This window comes from Eumetopias jubatus, unplaced genomic scaffold (assembly GCF_037043125.1).
Source record: "Eumetopias jubatus isolate StellerSeaLion01/CBP00866 unplaced genomic scaffold, mEumJub1_p1.0 scaffold_10, whole genome shotgun sequence".
Taxonomy (NCBI): Eukaryota; Metazoa; Chordata; class Mammalia; order Carnivora; family Otariidae; genus Eumetopias; species Eumetopias jubatus.
The window spans coordinates 95,251,518-95,276,925 of record NW_028274816.1 but is presented as its reverse complement, the minus strand read 5'-3'; the positions used below and the strand labels follow the sequence as shown (position 1 = coordinate 95,276,925).

Sequence of the window (25,408 nt, the reverse complement as noted above, 5' to 3'; positions counted from 1 at the left end):
ACTGCACCTGGGTCTCTGGCTGAATTTAAATCTCACTGAAACTTAAAGACATGGCTTAAAACAATCTGATTAAGAACTCAAAAGCTTAGTCAGTTACACAGATAGTAGCTTATTAGAGCTGTGATTTCAAATTCACTGAAGGTCAAATCAAGTAATAGAAAAAAATGTGTGACCTAATATAATACTTTTACTAAAAGCCTCTAACATTTGAGAATTACCTGTCAGGTACTAGTCTAAGCACTTTACAGGTATTATCTGTCTCACTCTTCCTATCAGTCTTCTAAAGTAGGCATTGTTGCTGTAGTCAATGGAAACTGACACACAAGGGGTTAAACACTGAGCTAATGATCACACAAGCAAGTGGTGGAGGCCGGAAGCTGCGTACTCTCACTTCTCTCTATCGCTTACTTTTTTGGTTCCAATTCATCTGCATACTAACTTGGAGTTACTGAGCCATAGCACTGATGGGCATACACAGAAGCCTTATTCTGAGTTGTCTCTAGGTATCTCAGTGTTTCAGTAGTAGAGACAGGACATTTGTTCACATGTGGTTTAGAAAGTCAAATTTAAGTAACTGACCAGAGTCCTGACTGAGGTGGGTACTCTAGGGTGGTTCTAGAACTGTCTGAAGTAAGTAGGAAAGATGTCAGGCAGAAGGGTTTGATGGGAGATCTAAAATTCATTTTTGTAGGTAAGTCAAGTGGAACACTTTGAAGAAAAACTGAAATTGATGAAGGGTGAAGTCCAAAGCTTAAAAGACCAAAGACTTAAAAGAAGATATCAAGGCAGTCAACATGTTTATAACATGAGATACGCTGACAAAATGGTAGTGGTGTAGAAAGCATGTGATAATGGAATTAACGACCTGGAGAAAACTGCAACCTACACCTGGTTTCAGGGAGGAACAAATAAGAAACAAGACTATTACGGTCATCAAATCCCTGAAATATTCCTGAACTTCTAAGCCCAAGATACTCTGACAGCAATGGTGTGGCTAAAACAGAAGGACTGGTGAAAGTACTAAAAAGGAATGGAAGGCCCTCTTGAATCCCCTCCCTGATCCAGTTCATCCTCAACCCTAGGAAGAAACCTAAGGTTTATACTCGGAAAAGTTCTCTACTGAGGGACACGAGGCACAGCTGAGGAAGGAGATAAAAGTCCTTAATAAAAGCAGGGATCCTGGGGTGCCTGGGTGGCTCAGTCATTAAGTGTCTGCCTTCAGCTCAGGTCATGATACCAGTTCCTGGGATCGAGCCCCGCATAGGGCTCCCTGCTCTGCAGGAAGCCTGCTTCTCCCTCTCCCACTCCCCCTGCTTGTGCTCCCTCTCTTGCTGCGTCTCTCTCTGTCAAATAAATAAAATCTTTAAAAAATTAATTAATTAATTAATTAAATAAAAGCAGGCATATAAGGAAGAGGTTAATACAGGCAACAGAAGACACTCCCTAGCATCCTTACACTCTTCAGCTCCAAGAACACTAGCATCCAAGAATATATAGCCCCCAAGCAGGAAAGGGGAGAATTGTCACAGTCACACCTGATTACCCTAGTGAGTAGACCAGCTCTACCCATGGGCAAAGAATTTCCAATCAACATTTAAATGCCTCCCCTTAAATATAAAAAGACAGAAACCCAAATCAAACTAAAAGAAAAAAAGGAATTCTGACAAAAGAAAGGCAATACAAACAACAGAAGAAAACTCACTTCTTATTAGAGAAGATATTGCATCCAAGAAATAAGAGGAAATTATGAAAAAAAAGATAGTCAAAAAAACAAAGCGATCTTGGAAACTAAAAATGTGAAAACAGAAATTACAATAAAAGGAATGTTTGAGGGCTCCTGGGTGGCTCAGTCGGTTAAGCAACTGCTTTCGGCTCGGGTCATGATCCCAGGGTTCTGGGATCGAGTCCCACATCGGGCTCCCTGCTTGAGCAGGGGAGCCTGCTTCTCCCTCTCCTTCTGCCTGCCACTCTCCCTGCTTGTGCTCTCTCTCTCTCTCTCTCTGACAAATAAATAAATAAATAAATCCTAAAAAAGGAATGTTTGAAAATTAAGTTGGGGAAACAGCCCAGACATTTCATCACAGTTTTTAATTTTTTACTAAAACAAAAATAGTTTATTAAAACAGAGAAGGTGCCTGGATGGCTCAGTCAGCTAAGCGTCTGACTTTGGCTCAGGTGATGATCTTAGGGTCCTGGGATCAAGGCCTGTGTCAGGCTCCCTGCTCAGTGGGGAGTCTGCTTCTCCCTCTGCCTCTGCCTGCCGCTCCCCCTGCTTGTGCTCTGTCAAGTAAATGAATAAAATCTTAAAAAAATAATTTTTTAAAAATTAAGATCTTTTAATTATTTACTCACTAAATAAATAACTGTCCCATAACTAAAAAGTATCCAGAAGAGACCACAGGCAGTAATTCTCTGACATCAGCCATCTTTTTAGATATGTCTAGAGGCAAGGGAAACAAAGGCAAAAATAAACTATTAGGAGTACATCAAAATAAAAAGCTTCTGCACAGAAAAGGACAATCAGAACTAAAAGACAACCTACTGAATGGGAGAAAATATTTGCAAATGACATCCAGTAAAGGGTTAGTATCCAATATATATAAAGAACTTAACACCAAACAACCGCAAATAATCCAATTAAAAAACACACAAGATATGAACAGACATTTCTCCAAAGAAGACATACAGATGGCCAAGAGACACATGAAAAGATGCTCACACTCATTGTCAGGAAAATACAAGTCAAAACCACAATAAGATATCACTTCACACCTGTCAGAATGGCTAAAATCAAAAACTCAAGAAACAACAAGTGTTGGTGAGGATGTGGAGAAAAAGGAACCCTCATGCACCATTGGTGGGAATGCAAACTGGTGCAGCCACTATGGAAGACGGTATGGAAGTTCCTCAAAAAATTAAAAATAGCGGGGCACCTGGGTGGCTAATTTGGTTAAGCATCCGACTCTTGATTTCAGCTCAGGTCATGATCTCAAGGTCCTGAGGTCAAGCCCCATGTTGGGCTCTGAACTCAGTGCGGAGTCTGCTTGTCCCTCTCCATCTCCCCTGCTTGCTCTCATGCACTTGCTCTCTCAAATGATAAATAAAATTTTTTAAAAAATTAAAAATAGAGGGGCACCTGGATGGCTCAGTCAGTTAAGTAGCCGACTCTTGATTTCGGTTCAGGTTGTGATCTCAGTTGGGGTCATAAGATCGAGCCCCATGTTCATCTCCACCCTCAGCATGGAGTCTGCTTGAGATTCTCTTCCTCTGCCCCTCCCCTGGCTCGCTCGCTCGCTCTCTCTCAAAAAATAATAAATAAATAAAATAAAATAAAACTAGAACTATCCTACAATCTAGTTATTACACTACTGGGTATTTACCCAAAGAATACGAAAATACTAATTCAAAGGGATATGTACCCCTATGATTATTGCAGCATTATTTACAATAGGCAAATTATGGAAGGAGCCCAAGTGTCCACTGAGACATGAAGAGATAAAGAATGGAATATTATTCAGCCATAAGAAAGAATGAAATTTTGCCATTTGTAACAACATGGACGGCTCTAGAGAGTGTAATGCTACAAAATAAGCCAGTCAGAGAAAGATAAAAACCGTATGATTTCATTCATATGTGGAATTTAAGAAATAAAACAAATGAACAAAGGGGGGAAAAAAGAGAAACCAAAAAAACAGATTAACTATAGAGAACACAGAGATGGTTCAGATGGTTATGGGGCGGGGGGAAGACACGTGAAAAAGCGGAAGGAGATTAAGAGTATACTTAGCTTTTTCGGGAGGTGGGGGGAGAGTCAGGGAGGGAGTGGGATGGAGGGGAGCAGAGTGAGAAGGAGAGAAAATCTTAAGCGATGCTCAATCGCAAAACCCTGAGATCATAACCTGAGCTGAAATCAAGAGTCAGATGCTTGACCCACTGAGCCATCCAGACACCCGAAGAATACACTTATCTTGATGAACACTGAGTAACACATGGAACTGCTGAATCACTATATTGTACACCTGAAACTAATAACACTGTATGTTAACAATACTGAAATTAAATTTTTAAAGAGTTTCATTATCCAGATTAAAAGTTTCCAATAAGTATCTAGCACTATGTAACATATACCAAGACCATCAGAAAAAAAATGTAGTATCAGGCATAAAGAGAATACCCTGAAATCTTCCAGTAGAAAACAATAATCAAGAAAGACCAAAATCAGGCTGCCATTAGCAATACTCTAAAACTGCACTGTTCAAAACGGAAGCCACCAGCCACATGGAGCTATTAATGAGTACTGGAGGCTAGTCCAAACTGAGGCACTCTGTAAGTGCAAAACAAACTCCCCTAAGATCTCAAAGACTTAGTTTTAAAATATTTATTTTTTAATTCTATTTATAAAAAACAATTATTTGATATTGACTACATGTTGAAATAAGAATATTTTAGATATACTGAACTAAATAAAATATATTTATTAAGCCTAATCCTTTTTATTAGCTTTTATAAATGTGGTTTCTAGCAAATTTAAAATTGCAGACAAGCTCCCGTTTGTGGCTCACATTGTACTTCTATTCAGCAGTGCTGATCTACACCTGGAAGACAATGGAGCATTGTATTCACAATTTGGAAAGAGAGTGATGTCTTACCTAGAAGTTTACACTCAAACAATCAAGTGAGAAGACAAAGTATTCTCAGGATAAGATATCAAAGGAATTTTCCCTATCTTTGTACTCTTTCTCAATGAAAGACAGACTTCACCAAAACAGGGAATAAACAAAAAATGGGAAGTCACTGAACCTAGAAGAGAGAAAGGAAATCCCCAATGTAATGATAAAGGCAAGTTCCCAGACAACTGTGCAGCAGGTCTTAGACCAGTTTAGACTACCAGACCAGACTGGAGGAAAAAGACAGAGGTTTCAGGAGGGATATCTCGAAGAAGAAAACAAAGCCAATTTGTGGTTGTATATATGTGGTTGTATATATGAAGATATGTTCAGTCCTGTGGGAGACTTTGGGAATTAACCAATGAGACAGAAAACTAAGCAAATGGCAAAGTAAGACAGTTATAACTCCAGAAAAAAAAAGTTGTCAAGAAAGGAAATGTAATCATTACATGCCACATGACTCAATTATGAATAGTTACATGACCATTGTAATGTAAATACAGCACAATGATTTAACCAAAAAGGTTCACATACCTACACTAGGGGCTGGGAGAAAGAAGGGCTATGGGGGTGTTATGGATGTTGGGGGAGTAAGATGAGAGAGATCAGTTGTAAAAGCTGAATTTTCTTGTACGGTAGGAACTGTAAAAATAATACCTAAAACTAAAAGTATGTAGACACTGAATCTCTCTGCATCTCTCCTCCCACCCCCACCCCATATAGACAGGTGTATAAAATAAGCATGATATCTAGAAATACAAGAAAATACCAGAATAAATATTCAAAGTTACTCAAAGTAGTTACCTTGAGAATGGGAATCAGGAATAAGAATGGGACAGCAAACTGCATTTTCCCATTAAAAGCCTTACAGTATTATGTGCCTTTTTAGAAGTTACATATACTACTGTGATTAAAATAAAACCATCCCTACAAAAGCAAAAAGAATGCCTACGAGTGCATCCCAATTATGACTTCTGGTTTTATACTCATAACTGGTGGAAAGTAAATTAATACCTTTATTTAACTGAAAAAAGATGGGGTGGGGCTGCTCTAAACTGCATATACATTTTGTTCTCCATAGGCTTATTAAGGGCACTTAGTCTTTCAAAACCAGCTATCAATAAGCCAAAGTACCTTCCCATTAGGTTTTGTGTCCCTCTGTGAAGACCAAATTATACCACAGATCAAACTCTGATCATTTTCAGTGATTCTTTTCGAAGACTATATCAAATAATATTGATTCTAGGTTTCATTTCAAATGAATCATTTAAACCTACAGGTCATAATGCTGATTCCACTTTGGATCAAGTGTATTCTTCACAGTATCTGTAGAATGGCATTGCCCAGATCCATCAACCACCACCTTAGCAAATGGATCAGGAAGTCCTGTGAAAAAAGGGGAAGAATTTTTTTTTTTATTAAAGAATATTATAACATGGAAAATAGAAGATTAATTGTATAAAGCTTACTATTTACTACAAAAGATTATTCCCATTCTTTATAAAAAGTTTAACATTCAGCTATAAATTAAAGTGGTCCATTTTAAAATTAAGATTAAAGTTAATTCTATATTAAATACCAAAAGCTACGTTTTTTTCTTGCTCCTATCTCAAAACATTCTCAGCTTAAACTACAAAAGCCTAGAGGTTACCTCAGAATGTGGAAGTTTTTATACATCTACCAGCCCTTTGACCCAAGGGAGCTTAAAACATTCCTGGCTCTCTTAGAGCCTTCCCAAGGTCTCTCTTAGTAGCATTTAAAGAAACAGCTTATTAAAGGTTTTCACACAAGAACATGGGCTACAGAGAAATCAAATTAGCCAAAAAGTTTTCTTCAATAGCTACCATGAGTGATGAGAAACAAATAAAAAATCTAATACCCTGCCTTAAAAGATCTTTCTATCTAATTGGGGAGATAAGAATGCCATGAGGACTGGGGGATGGGTTGGCATGCCTGGGTGGCTCAGCGGGTTAAGCCTCCAACTCTTGGTTTCGGCTCAGGTCATGATCTCAAGGGTTCTGAGACTGAGCCCTGCATCAGGCTCCGCACTTAGCGGGAAGTCTGCTTGAGATTCTCTCTCACCCTCTGCCCCTCCCCCAGCTCATGCTCTCTCTCAAGTGAATAAATAAATCTTTTTTTAAAAATGCTGTTGGGGAGAGGGGACCCTGAGAATAAAGAAGGGTTTGTACTGACTATAAAGAAAACACTTTTAATACTCTGTCAGGCACTATTCTAAATGCTTTACATATATTGAATCTCTTATTCTTCACAATAATCCCATAGAGTAAATACTACTATAATCTCTACTGATGAGGAAACTAAGGCAAAAAGGGTTAATTAACTAGTCCAAGGACAAACAGTATATGACAGAGCCAGGGTCTAAAGTTTCGATTTTTAAAGTCATGCACATACAATCTGATTCTCGATTTCATGCTCTTAACCACTATGCTATGTTACACCTCTCACTTACTATGCAGTTCAACAGTGAGCACAAGTAAGAGCTCAGAAAAACAGAACAGTTGAAGTTTGAACAGTAAATCAAGGTGTGTTTTTTTTGTTTTGTTTTCTTGAGGGGATGGGACTCATTTGGGCTTTAAAGACAAACAGGAAGATTGCCAAGAAAGGTATGGCAATATTGACAATATTTGAAGGGCTCTGAGGAGTCTAACCAAATCTTCTGTGCTAATGTGTAAAAGTAAATACTGCTGGTAAGAGAGGCTTAAAAGTCAGGAAATGACTGAAATAGATAACAGGGAGCCACTCTAGGTTCTTAAGCATGGCTGTAAATACATGGTCCTATTTTCCCACTAGTGGTATTCAGGGTGGACTGGAAGAAGGAAAGACTGGTATAGAGAACATCTACGAAGCTGTTCTAAGTTCCAAAGAGTAGGATAAAAGAACAGTAAGATGAGTAGACCCTGCACTAGGGAAGTCACATGAAAAGGAAAGTAACAGTGAAATAAGCTACTCTGAAAGATCTGAGTTTATAAGAAACTAAAGTAAAAAATGACACTACAGTTTTCAGCCCTAAGTAACAATGAGAAGAGTGGTCTTTTGCAGGGAAAGAAAAGTTAGAAGGTCGGGGCACCTGGGTGGCTCAGACAGTTAAGCATCTGCCTTCGGCTCGGGTCATGGTCCTGGGATCGAGCCCGACATCGGGCTTCTTGCTCAGCGGGGAGCCTGCTTCTCCCACTCCCTCTGCCTGCCACTCCCCCTGCCTGTACTCTCTGTCAAATAAAAAATAAAAAAATCTTAAAAAAGAAAAAGAAAAGTTACAAGGTAAAACTAAAAATGTTAGAGACAAAAATGACAATTTAGGCATTAGACATATTGGGATAGCAAAGATTTCCTATGGACAGCTGAAAATACTAGAACAAAATGTTGGTAAGTCTTGATAAGTGAAGAACTTGTACACCTTGATATCTAATTTTTTTTTAAGTCAAGATACCAATGTGCCAAGACTCAAGGCCAGGCAGAAACTGTGTCATCAGTTCCCCAATTCTATGATTCTGTGATCTGTCAACTTCAAATAAGAAAAGATCAAAATTTACGAGTGTTAAGTATTTAAGAACATACTTGGAAGTTAGGGTACTGATATATTTAACTATATATATATTTTTAAGATTTACTTATTTATTTATTTGACACAAAGAGAGAGCACAGAGGAAGCAGCAGGCAGAGGGAGAAGCAGGCTTCCCACCGAGCAGGGAGCCCAATGCAGGGCTCAATCCCAGGACCCTGGGATCATGACCTGAGCCGAAGGCAGCCGCTTAACTGACAGAGCCACCCAGGCGCCCCTATTTAACTATATTCTTGAAGTTTACTGCTACTCATATTATTTCAATAATACCTAATCATTTTTTTTTTTTTAGATTTTATTTACTTATTTGACAGAGAGAGCGAGCGAGGGAACACAAGCAGGGGGAGTAGGAGAGGGAGAGGGAGAATCAGGCTTCATGCTGAGCAGGGAGCCCAACGCAAGGCTCGATCCCAGGACTCTGGGATCATGACCTGAGCTGAAGGCAGACGCCTAACGACTGAGCCACCCAGGCGCCCCTAATACCTAATCATTTTTAACTGTGTTTAATGGAAGAGTACTTTTCCCTCTGCCTTCAGTAACATTAAGTATTTTCTCCTGAAGGACTCCATTCTATCTTGTTCTTTTGATTCTACTATCTCAAAAAAACACATAAGTATGTTTGCAAGCAAAAACAAAAACAAAAATCACATTTCTAGCTTTCCTTTTAGATTTTGTTTAGTTATAGAATTAAGGACTAAGGAAAACAACTTTTCCACACAAAAACACTACGTATGGCTTTCAAATCCTTAAGTATGAAATTATCAGTCCCAGCCTCCTACGTTTCTCTTCTGTTAAATAATACAAAATACAAGCTCTACACCCTAACAACAATAAAAATACCTAACTTTCAACTTACCTGATTCTATTACTCCACAAAACTTTAACTTGAGAGCCAAGTTACTGTGATGTCATCAAAAGCTATCAAGTTTTCTGAAGTGAGTGAGACCCCTAGTGGTAAACATAAAGTGGCTAAGGTATTTTCTGTATTTTTAAAAAATTTCTCAATTAGCCCCATCATTTCTGAGTCATATAAAAATAGCTAAAGCTCAAGACTTTTTCGCTACACAAATGTACTTGGGCTGCAAATGATAATGAAACAAAAATTTCCACTTAGAAGTGTGCTACTGTCCAGAGAAAAAGTTTTGTGGGTTTTTTGTTGTTGTTGTTGTTTTTTTTAAGTAGGCTCCATGCCCAGCATGGAGCCCAATCTCAGGGCTTGAACTCATGACCATGAGATCAAGCCCTGAGATCAAGAGTCTAATACTTAACCAAATGAGCCACCCAAGTGCCCCTAAAGCTTTATTTTTGATTGGGGGAAGAAAAAAAAAATCTTTCACCAACCATCTTGGTTCTGAGTGACTTCAATTTGGCCCTTATATACAGCACCTTAACACAGTAGCTTACACACAAATCTTTTATTTAAATGTTGCATAAAAGAGAAAAAAATACGCTAATGAAAATATTCTTGGGGCACCTGGGTGGCTCAGTTTGTTAAGTGTCTGCCCTTGGCTCAGGTCATGATCTCACGGTCCTGGGATCAAGCCCTACATCGGGCTCTCTGCTCAGCAGGGAGTCTGTTTCTCTCTCTCCCACTCCCCCTACTTGTGCTCTCTTGCGTGCTCTCTCTCTAATAAATAAAAAAAAATCTTAAAAAAAACAGTCTTTAAAAAACAGATAATGGATAAACATATATGTGACAAAGAGAATCTAGATTGGATATTCACTATAAAACTCTCTACATGTTCCTATATGTGAGAAATTTTTCCTTCTAAAATTTTGGGGGAAGGGAAGTAACTTATTTTTTAAAGCCAATAAGCTTGCAAACAATTCTAAAAAGTGAATTAGCAAAACTTTTCTCAGGAAGGGTAGTTACCCAAAATAAATAGTATTATCTCAAATTATACAAATTACTCTACAACACTTGGCTTTGTATTTTTTCCTATAATTAAATATATACACACATACATATTTCATCAGCCTATAGTCATGCTTGATATTAAAATTTACTTTTCTCATTCAACATGCTTTAAACCTCATTACAAACAAGTACTTTATATTTTGGTATCAATGATAATTGCATTCTGATCAATAAACACTCTCACTCAAATTTCATTAAAAGATTTAAGAAGTACTCTAATTCCTTCTCTGGAATTAATGTGGGCCACCCTCAACTTATAAGCAGATCAAAGACAGATGTAAATCTACCACAGCAGAGGCTGTTCTCACTGTGAACCCGGGAGATAGTCCATCCCTGGCTGAGTGCCTTCGGAAGGCCTCACGATTGGCTTTCCTGTTTCCCTTTCCAGAGCCATCATAATCACATAGTTTCCCCTAATTTTCTTATCCCTGGAGCAAACTCACAACTCTTAAGAATTTTTATTAATTTTTACGCGTACACCAATGAAAAAGAGAAGGAGTTCAAGAAGGAACTCCTTTTTTTCCTAACTACAAGTTAAGGGCAGATAAAGGTCATATAAGTGATAACAATGGGCTCTCCGAGGTTTATCAAAAATTAAAGTAAGATTCCCCTAGATTTTCTAGGAAAACTGAGACAAGGTTATTTGGATATTTTACTGGAGAAGCTGTATCTTGGGACTCTGGAGGGAAGAATGAACTTGGGAAGGAAGGCTGGGAGACAAAATGGAAGATTTTATCTTTAAAACCAGAGCAGATGTCTTGGAGAGTGCAGAAGCAACTTTAAGAGTATGCATTCCTCACTTTCCTCCCTTTTTTCCTTGTCACTTGCCTATCTGATCCTATTTGCCACTCTGCAGTCCTACTAGAATAAATCCTACATCAAATCAACCTTTAAGGGTAAAAGAGTATACATTGGTTACTAGGTTATTAGTGACAAGGATGAGATAAGTAGTTCAGCAAAAGCCTGTGAAGATATTATTTGGTGGCAGCATGAAGACAGGCCAGTGGCCTCTGCTACTGCAACATGCAGTAGTAGGGTGGAGAGCACACAGTACATAAATTGGAACTGCTTAAAACTTTAACTATGCCCCCAATTATCCTATTTAACTCCTTTCCCATATAAACACAGACACCAGAAAATTTTCTAATTATATAAAGGTTTATAAGATGTTATTTTACAAACTTTAATTTTGGTTCTCTCCGGAAATTTTAAAAGAAAATTTCAAGTGAAAAGAATTAAGTACGATTTTAAAAAATGCATCAAGAGCTTATTACTTCTTTTAATCAAACCCCTGAAAATTAAGTAATATCATATTAAATTAGCACTTACAGCTAGTTTTTCCTGGCTGGTAGAACTTGAATTTTAAAATCTAATGAAATGTCTCATTTATAACTTCAAATATTTTACATATAAAATTTTGTTGGCTTATAGTTCCTTACCAAAAGTTATATCATTTTTCCTCACTTATATATTTTTAAATTTTCTTTACTCAGTAATTTAAAGCTATCATGAAATATGATATTACAGGGTAAAGATTCTAAACACACGTGAGGGGTTCTTCCCAATCCTCCCTCACAAAACTTAATCCTAAATAAAGCCACCAAAAAAAAAAAAAAATTGACAACTTATTGGCAAAGAGACTGCAAATATGGGAACCAAATGTCTGCTTTGGAGTCTGAGACATAAGAGCATCTATGATTGAATGTGGCAGAGATTTCTTTCCTACACTCTGGAAATTCCAAGCAGGCTGAATGACTTCTCTACTTTCCAAGGAATCATGACTGCCTGAATAAAATTTCCTATAAAATGTTAGAAAAGAAAAAGTGTTTACAAAATAATCTCTACTTTTCTAGAAACCTAGTAGTATATGCACACCTTCAGTATTCTCCACGCACATCTCATATACACACTTACCACACACGTTTCACACAAATATGTGGGAGGAGTGGATACAAGGAAAGGGACTAAAGCTAAAAAGGCACAAAATCCTCTAAAAAAAAAAAACCACAAAACAAAAAACAGTGTTGCCAAAAGGCTCTGACCCAAAGCATTCATAAAACAGTACTGAGTAGATTTCTGAATAGAGAACTCACTTAGCCAGACAATTCTGAAAGTGTTATCCAAAAAGTCTACACACAACATACAAGATTTAAAGTTAATTTACTTACGGAAAAAATCCTTTTTCACCAAGTTTTTTGCACAGAGTACTGTAAAGGAAACAAAAAAATATACATGGAAAGAATTAAAACGGTAAGACTGCACTGTCAAAAGATTCATTTTAAAACAATGAAAACACCAGTGAATAATAATAATAACTACAGCAAAGTATGAAATATGATCACAAATTTTTATTAAAGACTAGCAAAAGACAGCTGAACCAGTGGTTGCAACTTCAGCAATGATCACAGTAACAGCTGAGGGCCAGGAAGTTTATAAATCTGGTATTCTAATAAGAATCGACTTCCAATCAATCTTCCCTCAAGATTTACCTCAGAGTAGCCTGGTGAGAAAGGGAAAACAGTTCTAAGAAGAAAATATGTAAACTTAGGTTGATAAATGTATTTTTAAATGAAATACTTTTGTACTGATCATAAATTCGAACTTTCTTGATATAGATGAGATTTTTTTTTTAAATAACATTGTTATATACTCTTCATCTAACTCTACAGAATTTTACAGGAGATAAATTACCTTCTCCTAAATCATCAGCTCAATGACAAGACAGATTACTGTATCTACCAAAAACTGAAAGTTAATAATATTGAGACAGATATCCCAAATCCACATTCTCTGTATTACCTTGCATTAAATTACTACTTTTATGGTGATGGATGCACAACCTTGTGAATATATTAAAAGTATTGAATTGCACACTCTAAAGGGGTGAATTTTATAGTACGTGATTATATGTTAACTTAAAAATTACTGCTTATGTAGTCATAAACTTTTTTTTTTAAAGATTTTATTTTTTTATTTGACAGAGACAGACACAGCAAGAGAAGGAACACAAGCAGGGGGAGTGGGAGAGGGAGAAGCAGGCTTCCCGCGGAGCAGGGAGCCCGACGCGGGGCTCGATCCCAGGACCCCGAGACCGTGACCTGAGCCGAAGGCAGCCGCCCAACAACTGAGCCACCCAGGCGCCCCTAAACTTAACTTCTTTAATTCAAACTTGTTACAAGTGAGAGGAAAACATCAATTTCCATATGTTTCTATTTTATAAAATATCTGTAAATGTAATGTTTGGTTAATTTCTACCCACTTCGGTTTAAGTGGTCTGTTCAATTAATTACAACTATTTAAAGTTTAGTGTATAAAGTTCATTTAACATAACAAACCTCAGCAATAAGTCAAAATATATTCACTTTAAAAGTTCAAATAAAAACAATTTTGAAGACAGATGCCATTGGCAAATGAATAAAATTATTAAGTAAGCACGAGATATTGATTTACTAGTCAGTTTCTTAGGCCCTGTCTTAGAAACAGTTTTATTTTTAAAAACATAAAAACTCAATCATGAAAACTAAGGGCCATAACTAAGAGTACCAAACCACAAACTGGATTTAGAAGAACTTCTCCCTAAACCTTGATTATCACCCTATAAACTGAACACTCAGGATCAATACATACACAACACATACATGAATCCAAATTATAATCTTCAGTCCTGACGAGGTAATGGCTTTTTTAATCATCAGCCTACGATTCCAGAGTGAAATGATTTCACATGCTACTTTAGAGAAACAGAAAATATATGTGAATTCCCCAACTTCTTATCACTAACCCTACAAACTTCTGTTTTGATACTCATCCTTTTTGCCTTCCTTCCACTTGGTGTCCACCCTCCTACCACTGTCCCCCCCGCCCACCGTGGCTGCGTTCTACCAACAGAGCACGAAGACCCCTTTCTCTCCACATCCTCACCGACACTTGTTATTTCTTGTCCTTCTGATTGCAGCCATTCTGACAGGTATGAGGTGATATCTCATTATGGTTTTCATTTACATTTCCCTGAAGGTCAGGGGTATCAAGCATCTTTTCATGGATCTACTGGCCATCTGCATGTCTTCTTTGGAAAAATGTCTACTCGGGTCCTCTGCCCATTTTTTAATAGGATTATCTGTGTTTTTTGCATGTCGAGTTGTATAAGTTCTTTATATATTTTGGATATTAACCCCTTATCAAACATATCATTTGCAAATATTTTCTCCCATTCAGTAGGTTGACTTTTTGTTTTGTTGATAGTTTCTGTTGCCGTGCAAAAGCTTTTTATTTTGGTATACTCCCAAAAATTTAACTTTGCTTTTGTTTCCCTTGCCTGAGGAGACGTATCTAGAAAAAATGTTTCCACTGTCAAGGTTAAAATTACTGCTTATGTTTTCTTCTAGGAGTTTTATGGTTTCTGGTCTCACATTTAGATCTGTATGGTATCAGAAAGCGGTCCAGTTTCATTCTTTTGCACGTGGCTGCCCAGTTTTCCTAGTACCATTGGTTAAACAGACTGTCCTTTTCCCACCATATATTTTTTCCTACTTTGTCACAGATTAGTTGACCTTATCAGTGTGAGTTTATTTCTGGGCTCTCTATTCTGTTCCTTTTATCTATGTGTCTATCTTGTGCCAGTACCATACTATTCTGATTACTACAGCTTCGTAGTGTATTTATCCTGAAATCTGGGACTATGATACCCCCTCCAGCTTTGTTCTTCTTTCTCCAGATTGCTTTGACTATTCAGGGTCTCTTGTGGTTCCACACAAATTTTAGTATTATTTCTTCTAGTTCTGTGAAAAATGTTGTTGGTATTTTAATAGGGACTGCATAAAACCTGTAGATTGCTTTGGGTAGTATGGACATTTTAACAATATTGGTTCTTACAATCCATGAACATGTAATATCTTTCCATTTATTTGTGTCACTTTCAATTTCTTCCATCAGTGTTTTACTGTTTCTAGAGTACAGGTCTTTCACCTCCTTGGTTAAGTTGATTCATAGGTATTTTATTCTTTTTGGTGCAATTATAAATGGGATTGTTTTATGTCTCGTTCTCCTACTTCATTATTAGTGTGCAGAAATGCAACAGATTTCTATATATTGGTTTTTTTATCCTGCAATTTTACTGAATTCATTTATCAGTTCTAGTAGTTTTTGGCGGAGTCCTTAGATTTTCTATATATATTATCATGTCATCTGCAAATAGTCAAAAGTTTTACTTTCTCCTTACCAATTTGGGTGCCTTTTCTTTTTTTCTTTTTTTTAAAAGATTTATTTATTTATTTTTGAGAGAGTGAGAATGAGAGAGAGAGAGAGAGTACATGAGATGGGGGAGGGTTAGAGGGAGAAGCAGGCTCCTCGCCGAGCAGGGAACCCAAAGCAGGACTCGATCCCGGGACTCCAGGATCATGACCTGAGCCAAAGGCAGTCGCCTAACCAACTGAGCCACCCAGGCACCCTTTTATTTCTTTTTCTTGTCTGATTGCTGCAGCTAGGAGGACCTCCAGTGCTATACTGAATAAAGGTGGTGAGTAGACATCTTTGTCTTATTCCTGATTTTAGAGTAAAAGCTCTTAATTTTTTCTCCCTCAGGACCAGATGGGCCTAACAGGTATATACAGAACATTCCATTCGAATACATGTTCTTTTCAAGTACACATGGAACATTCTCCAGGATAGATCACAAGTTAGATCACAAAACAGGTCTCAATAAATTCAAAAGGACTGAAATCATATGCACTTTTTCCTACAACAGATATCAATCACAAGAAAAAATCTGTAAAGAACACAAATATTTGGAGGCTAAATAACATGCTACTAAACAATGAATGTGTCAACCAAGAAATCAAAGAGGAAATCAAAAAATACATGGAGACAAATGAAAATGAAAACACAATGGTCCACAATCTTTGGGATGCAGCAAAAGCTGTTCTAAGAAGAAAGTTTATAGCAATACAGACCTACCTCAAGAAACAAGAAAAATAAACATACAACCTAACTTTACACGTAAAAGAGCTAGAAAAAGAGGAACAAAGTCCAAAGCCTGTCAAAAGAAGGAAATAAAGTTTAGACCAGAAATCAATGAAATAGAAAGAAAGAAAGAGAGAGGAGAGAGAGAGAGAGAGAGAGAGAAAGAAAGAAAGAAAGAGAAAAAGAAAGAAAGAAAGAAAGAAAGAAAGAAAAGAAAAAAAAAGAAAGACGCGAGAAAAGCTCAACGAAACTGGGAACAAGTTCTTTAAAATAAACAAAATTTTACTTTATTTTATCTGGACAAAACTTTAACCAGATTCATCAAGAAAAAGAGAAGACTCAAATAAATAAAATCAGAAATCCTGGAGAGATAACAACCAGCACCGCAGGAATACAAAGGATTATAAGAGACTATTATGAAAAATGTTATGCCAACAAATTGGACAACCTAGAAGAAATGGATAAATTCCTAGAAACAAAGAACCTTCCAAAACTGAATAAGGAAGAAACAGAAAATCTGAACAGACCAAGTACTGATAAAACTGACAACAATCAAAATAATCAAATTTTGATAATAATCAAAAAGCTTCCAACACAAACAGAAATCCAGGACCAGACAGCTTCACCGGTGAATTCTACCAAACATTTAAAGAAAAGTTCTTCTCAAACTATTCCAAAAAAACAAAAGGAAAGCTTCCAAATTCATTCTGCAAGGCGAGCATTCTCCTGATACCAAAACCAAAGACACTTAAAAAAAGAACACCATAGGCCGATATCTCTGATGAACATAGATGCAAAAATCCCCAACAAAATATTAGCAAACCCAATCCAACAATACATTAAAAAAAAAAAATCATTCACCACGATCAAGTGGGATTTATCCCAGGATGCAAAGGGCAGTTCAATATTCACAAATCAATCAATATGATTAATCACATTAACAAGAGAAAGGATAAAAAACCATATGATCATCTCAATAGATGCAGAAAAAGCACCTGACAAAGTACAATATCCATACATAATAAATACTCTGAACAAAGTAAATTTAGAATGACTCCACTTCTTCACTTCCCACTAATGCCTTAATTCACTGCAATTTGTTTTCCTCTCTCACCATTGCCCCTACATGGCTTCTCCAAAGCGCCAGGGACATTAATTACTAAATCCATCCAATGGACATCTTTCATTATTATCACACTTGACCCCTGAGGAGCATTTGCCTCCTCTGGAACCCCTCTTTTCTTCTGGTTTCTGTTCAATACCACATTCACCTGGTTTTATACCAGGCATAAAATGCATTCTAAATCTTCCTTGCTAGATCTTTTTCCTATATTCCATCCATGGAAATTGGGGTTCTTCAGGATTTGTGGCCTAGATCCTCTTCTTTTACTCTATAACCTGAGGAGCACAGAAGCCCATCTTTGCAAACCTTGGAATTATACGTAAACTGTCATATGCAGCATGTGTACTTTTCTGGGGAAAGAACACACATTTTTCCTAGGAGAAAATTCACGGCCTAACAGACTGACAAAGCTCTTCTTCCCCTCTCAAAAAATAAATATGAAGAGCTACATTTCATACATTCTCCCTGGCCTTTACCATTCTGGTGACACCTAAATATAAAGACCCAATCTTAACTCTCTCCTAAACTTAAATTAAATATGCCCCCAAAATAAAATCTCCTCCTCCCCAAAAACTGCTCTTCCAGTTCACTTTCTTTCAATAAATAACCTTGCTTTTGACTCCACTGCTCCAGTCAGAAATCTTAACAGCAACCTTCACTACTCTTCCCCCTCCCCACCTCCTGGCAAATAACAATTCTAATCAATTCTGCCTCTCAAATAGCCTTCATCCGTCCACTTCTATTAACAATGACCCCACCTTTGTCCAGGCCACCATCAACTAGTCTAGGCCATTACAACCAGCCTGCCAATCAGTCCCCTGCCTGAAGCCTCAACTCTCCAATCAGTTCTCCACAATGGATCCAAAGTGATCTCTTTACAAACATGATTAAGTCCTTCCATACATTTCCCCTCCTCCTAATACCATTCCAAAATATCCTTAAAACATTCCTCAGAACTATCCTTCCACCTTTGTTCTGGATTGGCTTCTAAGTTCATCATTGTTTTTTGTTCTTTTAAGATTTTATTTATTTATTTGAGAGACTGAGCAAGCACAAGCAAGGGGAGGAGCACAGGCAGAGGGAGAAGCAGACTCCCTGCTGAGCAAGGAGCCCAATGCAGGACTCAATCCCAGGACCCTGGGATCATGACCTGAGCTGAAGGCCGACGCTTAACCAACTGAGCCACTCAGGCGTCCCCCTATATCATTCACTCTTTCACCATTTTCTAAGGACCTACTTTGTGCCAAGTACTATAACAGATTTGCAGACACAGGGATAAATACTTTGTATTTAAATAGTATTCAGTGGGCCACCTGGGTGGCTCAGTTGGTTAAGTGGCTGCCTTCAGCTCATGTCGTGTTCCCAGGGTCCTGGTATCGAGCCCAGGGTCCTGGTATCGAGCCCCTGCATCGGGCTCCCTGCTCAGCGGGGAGTCTGCTTCTCCCTCTCCCTCTGCCCCTGCCCCTGCTTGTATGCTTGCTTGCTCTTTCTCTCTCTCAAATAAATAAAATTTAAAAAAATAAATAAATAGTACTTAGTATTTAAATAGTACTTTGCCCTCAGAGCTTGCAGGTCAAGTATACTTCAAATATTATGCCATTAATGACCTTTTTTTGTTGTTGTTTTCTCAAGAAACTATTTTAAATTTTGCAAAAATCTCCTTTAGTATCTTTGAGGCAACCAATTTGAGGTGATTGGAGAAAACCATTTGCAGAAGTGCAGATGAAATAAATATTACCATTTCAGTCAGTAATTTCTTTTTATGGTTGGATAAGAGTTATCAATTGCAACACACCATGTAGTAATATCAGAGTAAATCCCAGCTGTAGAAACAGAATGGTATTGCTGTTCTTACTGAGTTGTACTCATAATGAATGGCTGTCTATGCTTAATCTGAATAAAACTCCCAACTGTTCAGTATCTTCTTGCCAAAAATTCCCCTTCCTCCTCCAGATTGGAGTTGCATTCCAATTACACTGCTGATTGGAATGAGACTGCTTGAGAGAAAGAAAAAACCACTCAGACATCCCGTCTTCTGTCGCCCCATGAAAACAGATTTTATAACACTGTTCCTGCAACTCAAAAGTTGCATAGACTATTTTTGAAAAGAGTAGATTTCTCTGGATTTTCTTTGAACTTATATTATCATTGTAAAATAAAACTGAAGTTCAGGATAACATTCCTATACATATTCCAACAAGACGGCCTAGTGCTTTAAAAATGTCTACTAATATGCACCCTTCCTGATCACTGGCACATGACAGCAATTTAGATCTTTCTGCTCCAAGAAATAACCACTACCTCAACTCCTACACATGGAATGAAAATGAAATGTAAGCTCTACAGAAAACTCATACACAAATTTTTATACGTACATATTTTAGTTACTGTTGCTTGAAACGGGAGCATACATAATTCACATTCAAGAGATTACAAAATGTTGCAATGAGAAGTATCAACTACAACTCTCTGTGCATAATAATGAAACGGTTAAGGATGACAAGTACCATGTTGAAATATTATTACACATCCATTAAAATTATGTGAATATATTTATTGACAAGAAAATATTTCTTTAAATGCTAAGAGTAGAAGTCCATTTACAAATAATACATTTAATAAAATGTAATTTTAGTAGGGAATATAAGAAGACTGGCTAACATTACTGAATATATACTATGTGCAAATGTACATCTACTACTCTGTGAAGTAAGTGGTATTACTACCTACATTTTAGAGATGAAGAAACGGAGATTCAGGCATTAAAGACTTGCCAGAGATTTACAGTGTAAGTACTAGAGTTGAGATGCCAACTCAAACAGACTAACTACAGAATCCAAAATTTGAACCATCATACATAAAATGAAACATAGTCTCTCAGGTTAGCTCTTCCTATATAAAGGAACTCATACTGGTTAAAGCAATTATCGGTCTGATACGAGTTCACAAAACAGTCAACAGAAACCTAGGATGCAAAAGGGCCTTCTGCAAAAAATGAGCAATCTCCCTCTTTCAATAGATGTAACAGTTTACCCCTACAATCATATTAGACCTGCTTTTAACTAAGTATCTTGCCAAAGTGCCATTTAATCTAATAATTTTAGGCCATTTGTTTTATGCATGTTACAAAACAAACTGGGCCGCTAAGTTTAACTTAATATATTTAGTACCTGGCAGGCAGGTGATTAAATTAGCATATTAGAGGCTATATTAAAAGATACAGGTTCTATCACAATGAGGTAAATATTCTTACTAAAACACACAAACACACACACACACACACACACACACGCAAAAACCTAAACTATCAGCATTTAAATATTTCACCAAAGGCAAAATGGGTTCTCAAGTTAATCAGTTAAAAGTGACCTTTCTAGCTCACTCATACCAAACAACTTTTAAGTAACTACAGTTTTGTTTTTTTTTAACTTAAAACATATAAAGATTTGGGTCAAAAAATTTTCCTAAAAAAGTATATTTTAACCGAATAAAACTGAAACAAGATCAGGGTATACAAATAAGCTTTTAAAAAATTTAAGTGCAGGCTTGTTAACTTCTTCAGTACAAAAACAATTATTTACTTTGACATAATAAATGCAGATATAGTACTTGTTTTAGCCACAACTATAAACATCTGCCTTATAGTGAGGTAATTTTAAAATAAAACTTCTCTTACAAACACAGTAATTAAATTCTGGTGTAAGTTCACATGTTAAAAAATAAGTAAGGTTCAGCTAAAGCCAAGCAGCACACTGAGAAATGTAAAGCATGTAGTCTAGGCACCCGGCACATAACAGGCGCACGATAGAAGGTATTATTGTAAGAAACTCTCTGGAAGCATTTCAGCTATATATCTTCAATCATTACTTCCATGAAATTCCTTTCTCCAAAATTTGGGGATGAAAATGAAAGTACTGTCTCCTCTTATAAGGTCAGTAAATTCACTATGACTTAAGGTCCTCCTACGCTATCTGCAGACTGAACACTCGCCTGGCTAGTGTCACTGGAGATGTGACCACTGCCTCCTCTCTACTGGACACCTTCATTCAGACAGACACAACAGAGGGCTGCTCAAAGTGATGGATATAGCTATGTCTAAATTTAACCACGTGGTAATTTACTTCTTCATCAGAACACCAAGAGAAGAAAATCTTATTATAAAATACAAGTATATAGGTGCAATGAAGCCTGAACACTAGTCTGTATGTTGGGAAAAGGTTGTATCACTCTGTCCACTCCAAAGTTTCTCTTACTTAACTTTTTCTAGAGACACTCATAGAGCCAGCATAGTATAAAGCTATAAGCACTATATGAGTTTGAATCTGGTGCTATTACTTATTAACTTGTGACCCCAAACAACTACTTAATGCCTCTTTACCTCATATCTTACCTGTAAAAAGGAGGATACTAGGAGCCACCCTGAAGTGGTATTTTAAAGATTAAATAAATTGAAACACATAAAGTATTTGGAACAGGACCTCACATACAGCAAGTGTTCAATACATATTAGCTATTATTGTCCCTTCTACTCTAAACTTTCTAATAAAATTAAACCATCAAGTTGCAAGCTTTTTTTTTTTTTTTTTTTTAAAGAGCAAGAAAGGGGTCTTCTCATAACCTGATGAGGAACCTTAGCCTGGGCTGCTGTAACAAATCCCATACACTGGGTGGCGTACACATTTACTTTGCACAGTTCTGAAGGCCGGGAAGTCTAAGATCAAGGTGCCAACAGATCTGATGTCTGGTGAGGACTGTCGTCCTGTTTTGCAGACAGCCACCTTCTTGCTGTACGGTGACATGGCCAAGAGAAGGATCATCTTTCTTAAGTCTCTTTAAGGACACTAATCCCAATCATGAGGGCTATACCCTCATGACTTAATTACCTCCCAAATGCCCCCCCTTCAAATACCATCAAATTGGGAATTAGGGCTTCAACATATAAAATTGGGGAGGGCGGACACAAATATGAAGTCAGTAACAAAGTTTATGTACTTAGCTTTCAGTAAATATTGAGTCTCAATGTGTATGTCTAGCATCACTCTTCTCTCAAGCTCCAAGCCCACTTTCCAACTGCCTAACCCCACATACCCACCTGAAAACCTCACCAGCACTTCAAATTTTATTTATTCTAAATGGAATCCAACAGGGGCGCCTGGGTGGCTCAGTCGTTAAGCGTCTGCCTTCGGCTCAGGTCATGATCCCAGGGTCCTGGGACCAAGCCCCGCATCGGGCTCCCTGCTCCACGGGGAGCCTGCTTCTCCCTCTCCCACTCCCCCTGCTTGTGTTCCCTCTCTCACCGTGTCTCTGTCAAATAAATAAATAAATAAAATCTTTAAAAAAAAAAAATTGAATCCAACAGCTTTCCTCCTGAACCAGCAGCTGTTCTTCTTTCTGACCTTCCCAGTTCTGTGAACTGCACCACATGCTTCCAATCATCTAGAAAGCAATTGTCTCTTATCTCTCCCTGACCACTTCATATCTAAAGCAGTTGCCAAATTGTATCGGGTATCACATACCTCTCTCTCCACCTATTTCCATTTTTGATGTTCACATTTAAACAATACATCTAGAGTATTTTATAATATGCCAAAAAAACTTCCATACAGTGTCACTTGCTTGATCCTTACAAAAGTTTGTGAGTTATGTTCTAATATCCATAGAAAAGGAAACTACAACTAAGGGTTATGGCTTGCCCTAACCTGTCATCTAGTAAATGAGCTTATCAGGCATTTTGAATCCAGGCTCTATTCTCTTTTTCTATAGATTGCTCACTCACACTAGCCTTCCCTCTCCTTAACCCCTAGACTAAGAATATCAGCCGCCTCGTCCCCTGAAATAAACCCAGGACTTTTCTGCCTTGCCTTCATTCAAAATATCCTTCCCATCTCAAGTGTTGTTATTCTAACCACCTACCTTCAAAATCTTATCCATTCAAATCTCATCTTCATGTGAAACCTTTTCTGATCTCCTCCTTTCTCAATATCTGATTTTCTCTCTCCCTTCCTATGAACTTTCACCACCACCTTGACTCTATTTCGTATGTCCCTTCTCACTAAGCTTGTATTAAAGTTATTCACGTGATATCTTATCTGTCCTTCAATGTCCCACTAAACTATACATTTCTTAAAAACAAAGCCATGACTTATTTTTATCTCTCCTACTGTTTATATGTATAATATCTTAAACATAATATGTACTCAAATACTTCTTGAAATCAATGAAAATCCTCAGAAAACCAAGATAAGGTATGACCAAACTAAAGGGTAAATAATAAAATTCACTCTTTGCTTTCCTTAACCTAGCAAGTCAAATCACAGTGGCCTCCTCAACTATTTGTAAACACTCTGCTTATCCAACTACCTATTGGAGCCCTTAAAAACAGAGCTCATTGAGCTGGCTAAATCAGTAGAACATGTGACTTTTGTTCTCAGGGTTGAGTTCAAGCCCCACACTGGGTATAGAGATTGCTTTAAAATCTTAAAACAAAAACAAAAAAAACCAGGGGCGCCTGGGTGGCTCAGTCAGTTAAGCATCTGCCTTTGGCTCAGGTCATGATCCCAGGGTTCTGGGATTGAGTCCTGCATCAGGCTCCCTGCTCAACAGGGAGTCTGCTTCTCCCTCCCCCACATCTTGTTCTGTCTCTCAAATAAATAAATAAAATCTTTAAAAAATAAAAAAATCTCACTGAACCTTCTCTCATATACAATAAAAAAGCATATTATCACCTTTTATTATCACCAATTATATTAACCTTATTTCTACAACAGTGCAAACAAGGATAAGCTCTCATTCTGCATCCTTCCAGTCTCTAAAAACTGTAGTCAAATACCTGATGATCTACTCTAATAGAGCAAAGTGCCAAAGATACTTAGTTTTTGAAACAGACCATATTTGTAAATACAAGCCACTAATACAAACAGGAAGGAAGACTGCAACTATAAAAAAAGCACTGTGATTTATAACAATACTTCTTTATAACTTCATGCTTTTGAGGTATTTCCTGGGTTGATAGGGAATTACTAAATTTAATAAACTTATTTTAGAATAATTTCAATTTACAGAAAAGTTACAAAGATAGTATAGTGTTCCCATATACCCCACAACCATTTACCCTATTACCCAAAACATCTTACATTAGTATGGTACATTTGTCACAATTTAATGAGCCAATATAAATTATTATTAAAGTTCATATTTTATTCAGATTTCCTTAATTTTCACATAAGGGCTTTACTCTGTTCCAAGATCCCACTGAGGAAGCCATATTACATTTAGTCATCATGTCTCTTTAGGCTTCCCTTGGCTATGACAGTTCCTCAGACTTTGTTATTGTTTCTCAGACTTATTATTCATGGCCTTGACAGTTTAGAGAATACTGGTCAGGTATTTCGTAGAATGCCCCTCAAGTCAATCTGTCTGATTTCTCATGATTATTCTGGTTTATGAGCTGTTGGGAGGAAATCCACGGTAAAGGTGCCATTCTCATGATATCATGTCAAGGATGACTTATCACTACTGATATTAACCTTGACCTGGCTGAAGGAGTGTTTGTAGTTTCTCGACTCTAAGGTACTCTTTTATCCTCCTTTCCATACTGTACTCTTTGGAAGGAAATCACTATGTGCTGCCCACACTAAAGAACCAGGGAGTTATTTTTCCCCTCCGTAACTGTGGAATGTCCACATAAATTATTTGGAATTTGCATGGGAGCGTTATCTATCCTCCTCCATTTATCTAGTTATTCAATCATTTATTTATACCAGTATGGACTCATAAATATTTATTTTATACTTTGGGTTATAATCCAGTATTACTTTACTCTGTTGCTCAAACTATGCCAGCTTTGGCCACTGGGAGTTCTTTCAGTTGGTTCCCATGTTCCTTTGACATACACACCTAACTGTGGGGAGCGGGGTACACTTGCATCCTTTCTGACGCTAGAAAATGCTCCAGGCTCATCCTGTGTTCCCTGCCCCTGTCCTAGAATCATTCATTTCTCCAAGAAGCCCAGGGAATTACCAGTTTTAAACATCCATAAAGACCCACATTTTTCAAACATAAACAGTTAAGCCAACTAACCCTTTAGTTCCCCCCACTAGAACATTAAACTCCATGAGGTCAAGAACTTAATTTTGATCTCCACTACATCCCCAGAGCCTAGA

The 25,408-nt window shown here is 37.4% G+C and overlaps 1 protein-coding gene across 1 annotated transcript in view; it reads right to left on the bottom strand.

Annotated features, from left to right (window-relative positions):
- The window catches only part of SMURF2 (SMAD specific E3 ubiquitin protein ligase 2), a 115,883-nt gene that overhangs the window by 41,579 nt on the left and 48,896 nt on the right, over positions 1–25,408 (bottom strand). The window contains exons 2-3 of the mRNA XM_028087513.2: positions 12,334–12,372; positions 5,945–6,053 (exon numbers count right to left, since the gene is read on the bottom strand). Of these exons, the coding sequence (XP_027943314.1) occupies positions 5,945–6,053; positions 12,334–12,372 (148 nt within the window). The remainder of the gene's footprint in view (positions 1–5,944; positions 6,054–12,333; positions 12,373–25,408) is intronic.